The following is a 13,736-nucleotide window of genomic DNA, read 5'->3' as shown; positions in this document are numbered from 1 at the left end:
TGCAGTGCAGCTCAGCCTCCAGGCTGCTCACTGGTGCTGGCCCTGCAGCATGGGTACTTGGGGTGCAGGGACAGAGGTATCCCCACTGCATCCCACCATATCCCTTGTGTCCCCAAGCTCTGCTGAGTGACGGGACGGGGTGGCAGCAGGTGGGGAAGGGGCCGTGCTGGGGCAGCCGGGGTGACTATTTCAGGGCCTGAGCTTAGCCCAGGCAGCCAGAGGGGCTCCAGCCGCATTCCCGGCTGCTGCCCCATTGGGGGGTCGATATATAGGGGGTGCCCCACCTGCACCCCCTCCTACCACTCTGCCTAGGGATATTTTCGGCTGCCTGCAGGAATGGGGCCAGGAGTGCAGAGCCTCAGGGGCAGGTGCTACACTGGAGCTCAGCCGGCCCCCAAATCCCCCTGCAACAAAATCCACCCCCCCGCCCTGGGCAGCACCTGTGAGGCTGCCAATGGGGGTCTGGGTTGCCGGGTGCTGCTTTGGACATGCCTCAAATAGTTTCCATGCTGTATAAGCACTCGTGCTGCTTTCCCCCTGCAAGGAGGGCTGGCAGCCCCGTGCTGCCCACAGCGGGGTCTGCAGCACTCCTCCCTCCATAAAGCCCTGCTCCTTGGGGGCACCTAAAGTTGGAGGTCCCTGCACTCCCCCACAGACACGTGCTCCAAGCAGAAAAAACACTTTTATTGATGAAAGCGTCTTTCCGAAGAGCCATCCGCATCCACCCACCCCGGAGCGTCGGGGGAGGTGGTTTCCTTCCATGTGTAATATGGGATGCTCAAAGTATCAAAATAGTGAGAAAAGCCTCAGCGAGTGCAAAGGGGAGGGAGGGAGGGAGGTCCCAGAGCCAGGAGGGGTGGGGAGCTGTGGGCTCCCAGCCCCAGGGCAGGCGCTGGGCTCTGGGGGTTAGTGGGGGCAATGTGAGCGAGGGGATAAATGAACTTGGAAAGCTGCAGGCTCAATACTACAGAAATTTAAAAGTTATAAAAAATACTGAAGATCTCAGAAAACAATGCAGGCACTTGGGAAGGAGAAGGAAGGCAGAGCTGGCTGGGAGGCAACAAGATGGGAACAGCAGCTCCTGGGGAAAAGCCATGGCACCGGCCCCCAAGCGGAGGCACTGAGGAGGGTGCACGGTGCCTCCTGGGAGACTGCTGCTGAGGAGTGTAGGGGCGTTCAGCCAGCAGTAAGGCATAGAGGTGAAGGGAGGCTCTGTGCGAGGCACAAGGGAAGGTGCAGAGATGATCCCCAAACAAGGGCAAGGCACAGGCCTCACCCGCTCCCACCTGGAGGAGGGAGAAGAAAGAAGCAAGAGAGAGGACAAGAAGGCACGAGGAAAGTCCTGAAAGGTGTGAAGGGCCAGGCCTCAGGCAGCAGGGAGCCTCGGGCCCCAGGGGCACCTTGAGCTGCCCCAGGACAGGCTCCCAGCCCGGTGTGCTGCGTGGAGAGGCGGGCTGGGTGGCGAAGCAGCAGCGCAGGTGCTGCACGGTGTCTGGGTTAGTCCTGGTGCACCGGTGCGGGCAGGGCACTGGTCTCCCGAGGCAGCCCAGTGTTGTTGGAGGTGGGGTGTCTTAAATAGGAGCCGGCGGCAGCAGTCTGTGCAGTGAGTGGCGGGAGGGCTCTGCCTGGGCGCAGCGCAGAGGCGCGGGGCTCAGTTCTGCTCCTCGTCCCGCAGCTCCGTGGGCAGGAACTTGTACTGCTGCTGCCGGATCATGGCCAGCTTCTTACGCGCCTCCTCCAGCTCCCGCTCCTTGCGCAGCATCTCCTCCTGGGCGGCGATGATCTGCAGAGAGAGCAATGAGATGCTTTGTCCACCTGTGGCAGGGATGGGAGCACATCTCGCTCTGCATCCTCCCATCGCAGCCACAATTACGGCTAAGCACCCTCTGTGGTCGCAATATGCACGGTGCTCATGAGATACAGCCCACAGTGTCCTGCAGACAGGTCCCACATCCAACTCACGAAGCTGGGACTTGTGCCATGCCACATAGGGCTGTGCCTGTCCCTTGAACAGCGTTCTACCCTTCACACACCCCGTGGCACTGGGATGGTGCAGATGTTACCCCAAACACATCGGTACATATTTGCTGGCTGTGCCCACTGCTAAACAGTAGGAAGAGTATCAAGCTCTGCTGTGTGGGACGGGAGCAACTTCCCAGCTTGCAGTGCTGTTCAGTGACCCATGTTGGCAGATGATAAATATGGCCTTGTAGGCAGCCAGAGCCACCCTGCCCTATGGAAGCAGCCCCACTCCTCACCTGTGCAATTCCTCCCACCATCTTCTCCTTCACCACCACTGTCTCATCATGGTCCTGGAAGGCGGCTGCCTTCTGTGCTGCCTTCACCAGATTGTCCGATGCTCTCTTCACAGCATTGCCAGCAGCCTGGAGTTGGGGAAAAAAGGGGAGTATTACAGTCAGCCAAGGGTACAACTGCTGCCTTGGGGGGGAACCCCTGTGCCAGATGGGCTTGTGTGCAGAAGAGGCAGCTGGGAGAAGGCGACATGCCGGCAGAGCTTCCTGCTCATGGCTTGCTGCCACCACAACTGCTCATGACCATTTCAGGCACTGCTGCTCCTGACTGAGAGCACATGGGCTCCCTTGCTCTGCTCCCACATGAGCAATGGGGCAGGGACTGTCCCATCCCAGCCTTTGGCCCCAGATGACACCTCCGAGGTCCCATTGGGATCCCTCCTGCAGCACGTGGGCATTCACCTCTGCCCTGCAGCCACGGAGATGGCCACATCAAAACATGTCCCCAGACTTTAATGCCAGGGATCTGGTGCATACATTTCAGGCATTCCCAAGCCAGGCCATCAGCCATGAATGTCCCCAAGCTCTGCGACCCCAGCCTGGTGGACAGGAGCCCAGGATTACACGTGCAAGCAACTGAAGTCCAAGCTATGTGGAGCCAGCATCCCACTGAATCACCAAGAGCAGTGCCACAGCCCCATCCCATGATCCTAGATGCCTCCCTGCTCCCATCCACCACTCAAGCACAGAGGTGAATCTTCAGGAACCTGGAGGAGGCAGCTGGGGCTCTAGGGACTCACCTGGAGCCTCTTCATAGCCTCTGAGTCATGATCAGCCTTCACCTTGCAGGCCACCAGTAGCTGTGCTGTGGAGGCAGCCACCTGCTTGGCTGACGAGATCAGTTTCTCCTCACTGGCGTGGCCCTGCACTGCCGCATTGGCAGCTTCGCACAGGTTGTTGGTGGCAGCAGCCACCATGCGTGCCTGCAGTGAGAGAGGATGTCAGAGAGGTGCAGGAGAGGGTCCCAAGGAGGACACGGCACATAGGATGGGGACAGTTGGCTTCCATGCCACACCCCAGATGGTGGGAGAGGGAGTAAGCAGTGGGGCTACTTCTTTTAGAGTGCAGAAGCACGAGGACAGAGAGCATCTTGCCCAACACGAGATGTCCCCTGCCCCTATGCGTCCTTGATACTCACAGCTGAAATGAGTCCTTGGGACCACTGTCCATCATCCACTGCATTGGCCGGGATGACTCCCACCTGTTAAGCACAGGAGGTGAGTGAGGCACAGGAGCTGTCGGCAGCCCTTGGAGAATAGGACCAACCACAGCCCCAGATCCACCCTTCTCCTGTGAAAGCTCTGCATCTTGATGACTTCAACTCTCTTCCCTCTTACCTTTCCTTGGGCCACCAATTCTCGCTGGGCTGCTGAGGCCGCTTTCACCAAGGCACTTGTGGCTGCAGCGATTGATTTGGCAGCCTCCAGGATCTGCTCCTCAAAGTCCAGGCTCTCATCCGCTTGCTGTAGGCAAAAAATGGGCACATTAATCCTATACAGGAGGGCAGGGAAGGTGGCAGGGAGCTGGGGAGGTGAGGTGGGGCTCAGCACTCCACGCTACCTTGGGCTTGGCCCTTGGTTTCAGCTGCTCCAGCTTCTTGGCTGCAGCCTCGATGGCAGCTGCTGCACCCAGCAATTCATTCTCAGCAATGACCGTGGGATCTTCAGGGTCAACCCACTCTGTCCCTGCAGAGATAGGAACCAAGAGAAGTTAAACCCATGCACAGCTTTATTTCCCGCTGACTCTACCTCCTCCCATCAGCTGCTGAACCCCAGGTGCCAGCCCAAGGGTGGATGTGGCCGTGGCACTCACCCTTCATGGCCTCGGCTGCCTGGATGAGCTCGGTGACAGAGCTGGCCACCCGCTTGGAGTACCCAGCCAGCTGCTGCTTCAGATCGTGGGTTGGCTTCTGCAGAATCTGCGAGAGCAGGAGTCAGCATGTTAGGGAAATGGAAGCAGGAAATGGTCCCTACATGGCAGTTCCCTGCCCCAGAATTTGCCTGCTTGGAAAATGTGCTTTTTGGGGCTCAGACACCCTCATTTCAGGCTACGGCGAGTGCCATCATCAGGGTCCCACGGGTCCATTTGAGATGTTTCCCCAGAGAAGGAGGGGGGAGCCCCCACCCTGCATGTGCGTATCAGTCATTGTTTGCCATCCTGTCTGCAGCAACGCTGGTAGGTCTCCTCCTGCACAGGGACAGGATGCTCTTCTAGGACATGGCACAACACTGAGGTTCTCGGCTTGACCCCTTCCACCACTCAGAGGCTGTCCCCTTGGATCTCCTCCCCACCCCAAAGTACTCCAAGCTCCAGAACCCTTCCCTCCCTTGCTGTCCCCCCCTTGGAAACTCATCTGCAAATACAACCTGGGCAGGGGAGGACGCGGAGCAAGGTCCCAGCCCCTGCAGGACACACACCCCCCTTCTAGGAGCCACCCTGAAGAGGGTGCTCTGGGGGACAGGCATGCACACACCACGGCACACCCGAGGCCACACGTCAGCTCGAGCAGGAGTGAGTGCAGGCACGGACCGCGGGGTCCTGCTCCAAACCACGCAGATGCAGCTTCACCCCAGTGCTGGGCTGGGCAGGCGGACGTGCCGCCAGCAAGGCTCATGCGGAGGTTAGACACTGGCAAGCACACCAAGTGTCGCCTTACTCACCGGCTGCACGGGAGGACGGAGAGGAGAGAGAAGGCAGTGAATGCCCCGCAGAGACACACGGGCAATGGGATACGCGCAGGAAAGGGTGAAGAAGGTGAGACAGAGAAGTGGGAAGCAAGGTTCAGAGGCTTCCTGGAAGCTGCCATCACCACTTCGTATTTCAGCCCCAGCACATTTTCTGCTGACCGGACCCAAAGGCTGCAGGGCTGGAGGGACCACCATGCCCAGAGCAGCACCTTATTTCTCCCTGCTCCTAACTGCCTGATTGCAGTTCTCAGCCTGAATTTCTCTGCTTTTGGTGGCAGAGACCTATTGTTACAAAATACCACATCCCTGAGGAGGTTCAAATTCCTTCCCCTCCCTGGTGAAATATGCTGCTTGCTTACTCCTCTGCTGGGAGCCACGTTTTCCATCCCAAGCTAAATAACTCTCTTTCTTGAACTACAACCACTCCTGTTCACACTCTGTGAGGCGTTGGCTCCCAAAGGGACCAACCCAGCATACACACAGCAAGTCTTGCTGTATCCTGTTGGTATCAGGCAGTATCCCGTCCATAACCTCCCCTTCCACACCCTTCTGTACGGGAAGGGACCAGCACTGCACTCTGCCCCATCAGCACCTCTGCATGCCTTCTGCTCACTGCTTTCCAGGAACCTGCTGCCCTCCCACCGACATGACCCTGCACACACAGATTGGCATGCTGCTGAGGCTGGGAGTGCTTTTGACTTTATTCTGGACTTGCGTGGGGCAATCTCAGGAAAGTCACAGGAGCTCCTGAGCTGACAGCATACAGCAATGCCCGGTTTGCCCTCACGAGCACGTCTGGACAAAATGCCATACTGTTAAGTCTGTTGTCTGCTCTTCTGACATGTTTAAAATTGCTAAATGGTCTCTTTCTAGAGGACATAGCCTTCCCAAGATGTACCTCTGGTAAGTATTTCACTGAATGTACTGCATGTGTGATATTCAGGAGATGTCAGAAGGCAGCTGGAAGGTTACACCCAAGATGCAGTGGAATAGCATGCTTCTGTGAGTAGACTGACCTTGGGCACTGCCACAGTATGTCAATGCCCAATCATCTGTGAACAACAGGTCAGCCAGAGAACTTCATCTAGCACGTCAGTCTTGGCTGTGATGTCTTATGTGTGGCCACAGCATCTTCCAGAAAGACATTTGATCTAGAGCATGCAAAACTCACTGCTCCTCTTGGAACTGTATCCTGGTGGTTTCCTCCTTCAAGCATAATCAACCATCCCTTGATTTCCCCTGCCTCTCTTCAATTTCTAGCCCTTGGCTCCTGCCTGCCTCCTTTTTGTTCTGCCAGTGCTGGCAATTCTCTTCCCCAGGGAGCTTGATTTTCCCTGAGCTCCACCACTTCACATCTGGTGAATTTGGACAACGTGATTTATCAGTCCATTTTAACTAACCCAGTGAAACCATGCTGTGTAACTAACCCACGCTTGCTCTTTTTCCCTGCTCCTGGTCCAGGGCTATCAGCAGCTCCAAAGGCACGCGCCCTGCACATCCCTGCAGCAGGGTCAAGTCTGTCACTATGTAATCTTGCCAAGAATGCAAGCCACTGGAAGCACTTCGCTGAATCCTTGCTTTCCATCTCCTGGTTAACCCAGATTTCATTTGTTTCAAGCAAGCCACGTTGATTTTGTAAGACAGCTAATTAAAGCAGCCAACTGAGAGGACTGTAGCAGCAGCAGTACCTGAAGTACTGTAAGTACTGTACTATTCAGCAGTAAGCTGAATAGGGTGCAGCTGGCCTTTGCAGCCAAGACCTCTGCCACCACAGGCATTGTCTGTCTCACACTCCTCTGTGAGCTTAACAAGTTCTGTTTGCACCCTGACTGAAGCTTCTCCCTCCCACCACTTTTAATGGAAGCTGCTCTAGGATTCTGTTCCTGTGTTGCTGAATTTCCAGCCTCCACCTGTTTATGGCCAGTTAATCTCCATCTGTTGTTAGCCAAATACTTTTCTTGAAAGACTGTTTATGGCTCTGATATCTGCTTCTGTAAGTAACTACAGGCAGCACTCCTACCCCTCCTCACCTTTTATTTGCCTGTCTAACCTAGGTACAGGGACAAGCAATAAGACAGGAATCCAGCACCAGCTCCTCAAGGATCATTTTGACACTGACTGTCCAGCTCAGGTCAAAGCAATTATAGCAGCACTACCTGAGAGCACTGCTGCAACAAATAGCTGCAGTCTCAAGGCAGGGATAGGTCTCTCTTTTATGCAGGATCTGAAAAACAGGCATTGCTACCTGTTGTGCCACTGGCAACTGCACCCCATCTTTTGCCCTGCACTCACCTTGGGCACTTTGAGTACAGGCAGTAAGGGTAAACTTGCTAAAATACCTCAGTGAGGGTAATTGTGGGGCTCAAGGGTAACTGGGGATCTGGGGAACACCTGGTGACCACGGGCAGCCTCAGCAAACCACGGGGCTGGGGACACTCACCACCAGCACGTGCTCCAGCAGCTCCAGGTAGCCGTCAGCGCATTCCTTGCCGAAGCGCAGCGCCCGCTGCCGCACATCCGCACTCACCTCCGGGTGGTAGGCAGCCTCCTGCAACCCAGAGACAGCATTTTCATCCAGATATGACACTGGGGCTTGTGCCAGGGTCCGCCCAGCCCTGTGCCAGCCCCACGTCCGCCGCCCACCCATGCAGCACCTTGCAGGCGCGCAGCATGTCGGCAATGGCACGGCGGCTCAGGTTGGCGGTAGCGATGACATCCTCCTGCCGACACGAGTTACCAGCGGCCACAGCTTTGGCCGTGGCCATCGTGATGCCTTTTGTCATTCGGATGAAGTCCTCTGGGGTCGAGACCTGGGCAGGAGGCACTGGGGAGGAGAAGACCTGCGAGGAGAAAGGCAGGAATGAGGCATGGGGCAGCGGGTGGGCAGGGCGTCAGCTGTGACACCGCAGCGGTGCTCACCGCCAGTTCTTGGCGGATATGCTCTATCGTGGCCTCCAGTGCTCGTGTCCCCTTTGTGGCCTCATCCTCAACAGCCTTCACTGTCTTCAGCAAGGAAGTGACATTGGTGACCATCACCTGTGGAAGGGAGAACAGAGCCAGGTAAAGCCCTGCAAAACCTCTAGGATGCTGCCAGCACCATCTCTCCCTCTGGTTTGGTGCAAAACTGTCCCTTCCCCAAACTCCACTCACACCATTTCATTTTGATCTCTCACCAATTCATGTGTGCTGTGCCCCACCCTTCACATGCCTCTCTGCTCCATTCTCCCAGTTGTCTCACAATTCTCCCTGTGCCCCTAGACATGCACAGAAGTCCCCCAGCTCTTTCTCCAGCCCTCCTGCCCCAACTTTTCTTCTCCATTGCAGACCTTGGCAGAGTTCTTCAGCTGATAGACAGCAGGATCATCCCCAGCTTTGCCAGCAGCTGCTTTGGTGGAACCGATCAGGTCCCCAAGTGCTTTGGCCACATCCTTCACAGCATTGATCAGAACCACCTGGGGAAAGCAAGGCCAGGGTCAGGAGTGTGATCTGCTCACACTCAAGCTGGGGTGGAGCATCCCAGTGATAAAAAACACGGGCGCTGTAGGATACACCATATACATGGAATTTAGCTCAGCTAGAGTGCCCGACCAGGGTCAAAGCCCAGTCAACCCTCTTCAGGGCACATGGAGTCCAGCCCAGACCATACACCCTCAGCTCCATTCCATTCCTGCAAGGCATGAGCACTCTCCATTCACTGCAGGTGCTCCATCCTACCTGAGTCTCTGGGTCTTCAGATCCCAGGCTGGCAGCACCTAGCTTCACCACCTCGGCCAGGCGGGTGATGGTGGACACAGAGGACTGGGCAGCCTGGGCTAACTTCTCCTGGCTGGCAGTGGCGTTCTGCACCAGCACCTTGGTGTCTTCTACCAATGCCTTGGCTGTCTTCAAAATGCCTTCCCTGGGGAGAAGAAGAATGTCAGAGAGAAGGCAGTGCCACAGAGGTGTGCTTGCACAAGGTGCTAAAGAATGACATGCAGGTTTCTGTCCCTCTGCATGTGCACATGCTCTTTGCTTCCTGCTTTCTGTCTGTACACACTGGGTGTGAAAACAGAGCCAGCATGAATTTGCAGATTTCTCTGGGGCTAGCCCACGGCTTACAAGGATGTGAGATGGTAGGATAGAGCCTGACCCTTCACCTCCAGCTGAGCAAAGTGTCCTATCCCCTGATACCTGTGGTCAGCAAAGGTTTCAGAGTTCTCCCGATTGAGAGTCCCTGCTGTGGCAAACATGATGGTGGTGTCGAGGTCAGCAATGATGCCAGAGACAGCACTGGCTGCAGTGATACAGGCTTGAGTCCCACGGTTCCCAGCCTGAAGGGCTGCCAGCACGTGGGAGACCTGTGGGGTACAAGTAGGTTGATTGGAGAGGCAGACACATGCAGCCCCCACCACGCACCTCTTTAAATCAAGGAGGGGAATCAGGAATTATATCCCTTCTTAGCATTCAGTAATTTTTATCTCGTATCTCTCACTTTTAGGATTGCATGTACCATTGGACTGTGCTAATCTCCAAACAAGTGAGGCGTGCAGTTTATTACACGTTATAGCTCATTCCTTCTGTAAGTGCTAAATCCAAATCCTTCACTCTGCCAAGCACTCTCAAGACAGAAGTTTTCCTGGTGGAAAGTAAGCTTGGAAAGGAAGAATCTGCAGGGGGCCCTGAGCATGCTGATTTGTGCCAGACAGTACAAACCAGTGTTTGTTTTGCTTTTGTAATCTTGCTTCGGAGGACTGCAGCTCTACTTTTTTTAACCCATGTTTGCATCTGTTATTAACCAATGTGCTTTTAAACGGACAAGGTTTTCCACCATGCCAGTAGAAGGTGCAGAAGAGATCAATCACCCAAAGTGAGTTGCAAGCTCGTTAGAAATGCAGCAAATGCTACACACATCTCAATAAGGGCAGGTTTACTGAGCCCTGAGCTGCCATGAGAGTGTGATCAATACTCCTTGGTAGCTCAGCATTTCAGCAGTGAGCACCCAGCTGTTTCACTGCTCCAATCACAGCACAAGTTGGTACGGTGTCAGGAGGGAACTGGGGTGGCTCCTCCACTCCAGTTGTGCCAGGGCAAGCATGGCCAAGAGCAGACAGAGTCCAGGATGACCACCGGAGAAACCAGATTGGTGGCATAGGACATGGGGTTCAACCCAGCACTCCTCCCACCATCTGAATCCCCCCCTCCTATTACATGCTCTGAGACCCTCAGGGCTGCTCACCTTCTCGGAGACCTTGCGTGCACTCTCTATCAGCTCCTTCTTGGTGTAGGCATCGCTGGGGCTACACTGCAGGGCTCCAGCCTTGGTCACCAGGGCAGCACAGCCATGGCCGAGCTCCTGTACCCGGCGCTTAATGTGGGAGCCAATCTGCAGGCAAACACGTGCATGAGAGAGCCTGAAGGGCATTAGCCTTACACCCAATACACCCAAAGGGAAATGCCAGTCATCCAATGCAGCTCCTCCAGGCCCAACATCTTACCTCCTCATTTTCAGCAGTGAGCGCAGCTGGCTTGGCCTGTTGTGCCAGCTGCCCATAGTCATTAGTAAGCTGGTTGGCCAGTATGCCCAACTCATCTGGGTTAGTGGTGGATTTGGTGACCTGCCAATGAAAGAAGGGCAGAACTCAGATGGGCCCTGTAGTAGGACAGGCAAGCAGCAGTGGCAGTTGCCTTGCCTGGGTGAGACCACAGCACACTGTCTGCTTTCTGCCTCAAGCAAGAGGGCGTAGGAGAGCAGAGACTGGGCCCTGTACGCACCATCTCCTGCACAGTCACTGCAATAGCCTTGGCCGTCTTCACCATTGTGGTCTGGTAGTCCACAAATGTCCCCTCTGGCTCGCCCATTGGTCCCTCATCCAGCTGCAAGAAAATATATCAGGAGAGTTTGGCTCCAGCCCCAGCCCAGAGGCCCTCTTTGACTACAGCAGGGCAGGAGATTTGTGCTTCCCACAAGGGCTCCAGATGCTCCTCCCTTAGACCATCCCCCAGAGCTCCCTCAGGGGAAGATCTGAACAACTTCCAGCATCTCTCCCTTCCTCCTTGGCTGCCTAAGCGCAGTACCCTGTTTACCACTCCTCAAGCAAGACTCAGTGGCAGCATCCCAAGGAAGACAAGAAATGACTAAGTGTCACACACAGAGTTTGACTCTGACTCCTCCTCTCCCACAGCCCTCTCTGTGTTCCCTTCACCTGGTTGATGGCTTGGGTGATGGAGTCCACCATGCCCCCAACAACGCCTGCAGCGCTGGCTGCCTCGTTGAGCGTGGTGGTCAGGTCCTCCACTGCCTCCTTCATCATCTGCACGGCTTCCTCCAAAGCCTCCTGTGTGTGGGCAGCTTGCTGCAAGGACATGACAGAGTGAGAGAATGAAGTTACTCCACTCCAATGCAGACACCACATGCTTGTCCCGAGTTTTAGTGTCGGGCGTGCACATATGACACACGACACACATCCAAAGCTCACGGTGTCAACATGTCCACCTCCTGCTCACCTTGGGGTTCCCACCAGCCTCCTTGGCTGTATACAGCATCTGCAGGGCAGACTCAGCCAGAGTTTTGGTCTGGTCCAGGAGGTTCATCTGCTGCTGGTGATTGGGTGTTTTGGAGGCAGCACCGATAGCTGCCAAAATGAGGGGCTCGAAGTACTGAGCCATCTGGGACACCTAGGGAAAAGCAGAGTCAGTGCTGGCAGGTCCTAGTACCCGCTAGCCTGAGCCTCTCCTCATGGTGCAAACTACTTGACACACATTTGGTGGCTGATCACCAGCTCCCCATCCCTGCCCTTCAGTTACCTTATGTCCCAGCTGTGAGGCTTCAGCCCGTGCTGCACTGGCCACAGGCTCTATCAGGTTGTTGATCTCCTGAACAGCCGTGATCATCTGGTTATGCAAAGCCTGTTGTAAAGAGAGTATCTTGCATGAAGCTACAGCAGAGCTGGTCTCACTAAGCTCTGGTGAGAAGGAGTTAACTTGCTGAGCTAAGCAGGACACCAAGGTGCTGGCTGCACTGCTAATCAGATCTGGGTGCAGTGGTGGCCTGAGCAGACCCACTCCTCCGTCCCACTGAACCAGACAGGCAGCAGGGACACACAGCTTTAAGCTAGGGTGTTCTGACAAGCACTTGGCTAGGTGGATTTAGGACTCCTGCTAAAGACACAAGAAGGGCTGCAGAAGCCCTTTGTGAAGGCAGAGGGATTCCAGGTAAGATCCTGGCCCCGGGAGCATGTTCCCACTTACCTCCTGGGAGATACCTTCTCGGGGGGCCAGCTGCTGGCTGATGGCTGCAAGGGAGGCCTGGTCCACCTCCCGCATGCATCTGTTCAGGACCTCAATGGCCTCGTCGCACTCCCGCTGTCCAGGAGCTTTGTCCCTGTATGACAACCATATCAGCACCGTGCAGGGCTTACCATCGCTTTACCACAAACTTCCCCTGGTGCTGGAGAGGGGCAGGACCCCTTTCACCAAGCAACTCGGTGTTGGAGCCAGGCACTGCAGCTGCACCACATGCCCCTCAACACTTATTAGTGCCGCAACAGGGGCAAGAGGAACAACACCTTCCTTGCTTCCCCATGGCAACAACCAACTAGAACAAAAGCAAGATGTGCCAAAATATTCCCAGCATGCTCGGAAGTGCACCCAATACTGGTCAGTGCAAAGGGGCCCTGGCCACACACACAAGATTGGCTGAGATGTTCCAGTCCACTCTCACCTCATGTTGGTGATCAGCTTCTTGATGGAGTCTGAGACAGTCCGAGAGTGGCCGGCCAGCACTGACCACTGTGGCGGGTCCTTGGGGTTGACAGCCAGGGAGCGGGCAGTCTGAATGAGTCCAGCAGAGCTCTCCAGCATCGTCTTCGCAGATATGACAATAGGCTCCATGGCTCTGCGTCCCTGTGCGGGAAGGCAGTGGCCTTGTGAAACAGATGGACTGGTACATGTGGGCAGCAGCTCCCACCACAGCCAGGCCACCACCCCTCCCCGCCCCAATGACACCCCACCTCAGGGCTGATCTGGGCAGGAACGGTGGCAAACTCCGGGTTGGAGGCAAAGGCTGTCAAGTTGTCCACAGCCTCTATGAGAGGAGCTGTGGCTGCGCGGCACCGCTCCCGGTTCTCCTCATTGAAGGCACCATCCAGGGCCTGGTGTGCAGGAGAGAGCAAGCAGTTATCTAGCCCTGAGCATACCCTAAAACCCAAGTGCTCTCTTATCTATACCCTGCCCACACTGCCCCAACAGGAACCGCACCTTGATGGTCTTCACCAGGTTGGCTGTGCTGTTGGCCACCTCCTTAGCTGACTGGACGAACTGCCGCTTGGCGACAGGGTTAGCGGTGCGGGAGGAGGCCAGGCGGCAGGTGTTGCACAGGGCTGAGGTGTGCTTTGCCACAATGGTGGCTGCTGACAGCACCTGTAGAGAAGAGCAGAGTGAGGCAGGACCCACAGCATCTCCCCACCTCTCCAACACTCCCTTTTAGACAAGAAAATGCCCACCACAGCAGCCCACTTCATACTCACCTGAGACTGCGTGCAGGCAGGATCCACCAGGTTCTGGCAGGCCATCTGGATGGCCTGGTTAGCTCTGGCAAACTGAGTGGGGTCTACCAAGCCCTGCTGCCCAGCCTGGCTGTTGGGATCAGAAACTCCCACCAAGTAGGCAGCCTGTGAACATGAGAGATGCAATGAGGGACTGCATGGGGACAGAGGCAGGCGATAGCTCCCAGCCCCAGGAGTGATACTGAGGCTGGGAA

At 55.8% G+C, this 13,736-nt stretch overlaps 1 protein-coding gene across 2 annotated transcripts in view; it reads right to left on the bottom strand.

The window, feature by feature from the left end:
* Positions 1-663: 663 nt before the first annotated feature.
* Positions 664-13,736, bottom strand: part of TLN1 (talin 1) — a 30,948-nt gene continuing 17,875 nt past the window's right edge. For both annotated transcript variants that reach the window (XM_048931183.1, XM_048931184.1), the window contains 24 exons: positions 13,504-13,647; positions 13,235-13,396; positions 12,988-13,128; positions 12,699-12,880; positions 12,227-12,359; positions 11,783-11,884; positions 11,483-11,653; positions 11,182-11,331; positions 10,751-10,852; positions 10,474-10,593; positions 10,215-10,361; positions 9,170-9,336; positions 8,714-8,897; positions 8,326-8,451; positions 7,919-8,035; positions 7,654-7,839; positions 7,440-7,547; positions 4,125-4,230; positions 3,873-3,997; positions 3,650-3,775; positions 3,451-3,513; positions 3,053-3,235; positions 2,259-2,384; positions 664-1,783 (listed from right to left, as the gene is read on the bottom strand). In XM_048931183.1, coding sequence (XP_048787140.1) covers positions 1,652-1,783; positions 2,259-2,384; positions 3,053-3,235; positions 3,451-3,513; positions 3,650-3,775; positions 3,873-3,997; positions 4,125-4,230; positions 7,440-7,547; positions 7,654-7,839; positions 7,919-8,035; positions 8,326-8,451; positions 8,714-8,897; positions 9,170-9,336; positions 10,215-10,361; positions 10,474-10,593; positions 10,751-10,852; positions 11,182-11,331; positions 11,483-11,653; positions 11,783-11,884; positions 12,227-12,359; positions 12,699-12,880; positions 12,988-13,128; positions 13,235-13,396; positions 13,504-13,647 — 3,303 coding nt within the window. In that variant the 3' untranslated portion in view covers positions 664-1,651. The remainder of the gene's footprint in view (positions 1,784-2,258; positions 2,385-3,052; positions 3,236-3,450; positions 3,514-3,649; positions 3,776-3,872; positions 3,998-4,124; positions 4,231-7,439; positions 7,548-7,653; positions 7,840-7,918; positions 8,036-8,325; positions 8,452-8,713; positions 8,898-9,169; positions 9,337-10,214; positions 10,362-10,473; positions 10,594-10,750; positions 10,853-11,181; positions 11,332-11,482; positions 11,654-11,782; positions 11,885-12,226; positions 12,360-12,698; positions 12,881-12,987; positions 13,129-13,234; positions 13,397-13,503; positions 13,648-13,736) is intronic.

This window comes from Lagopus muta, chromosome Z, assembly GCF_023343835.1.
Source record: "Lagopus muta isolate bLagMut1 chromosome Z, bLagMut1 primary, whole genome shotgun sequence".
NCBI lineage: Eukaryota > Metazoa > Chordata > Aves > Galliformes > Phasianidae > Lagopus > Lagopus muta.
Note: the sequence above shows the minus strand (reverse complement) of the source record. Positions and strands in the feature narration are given on the sequence as shown.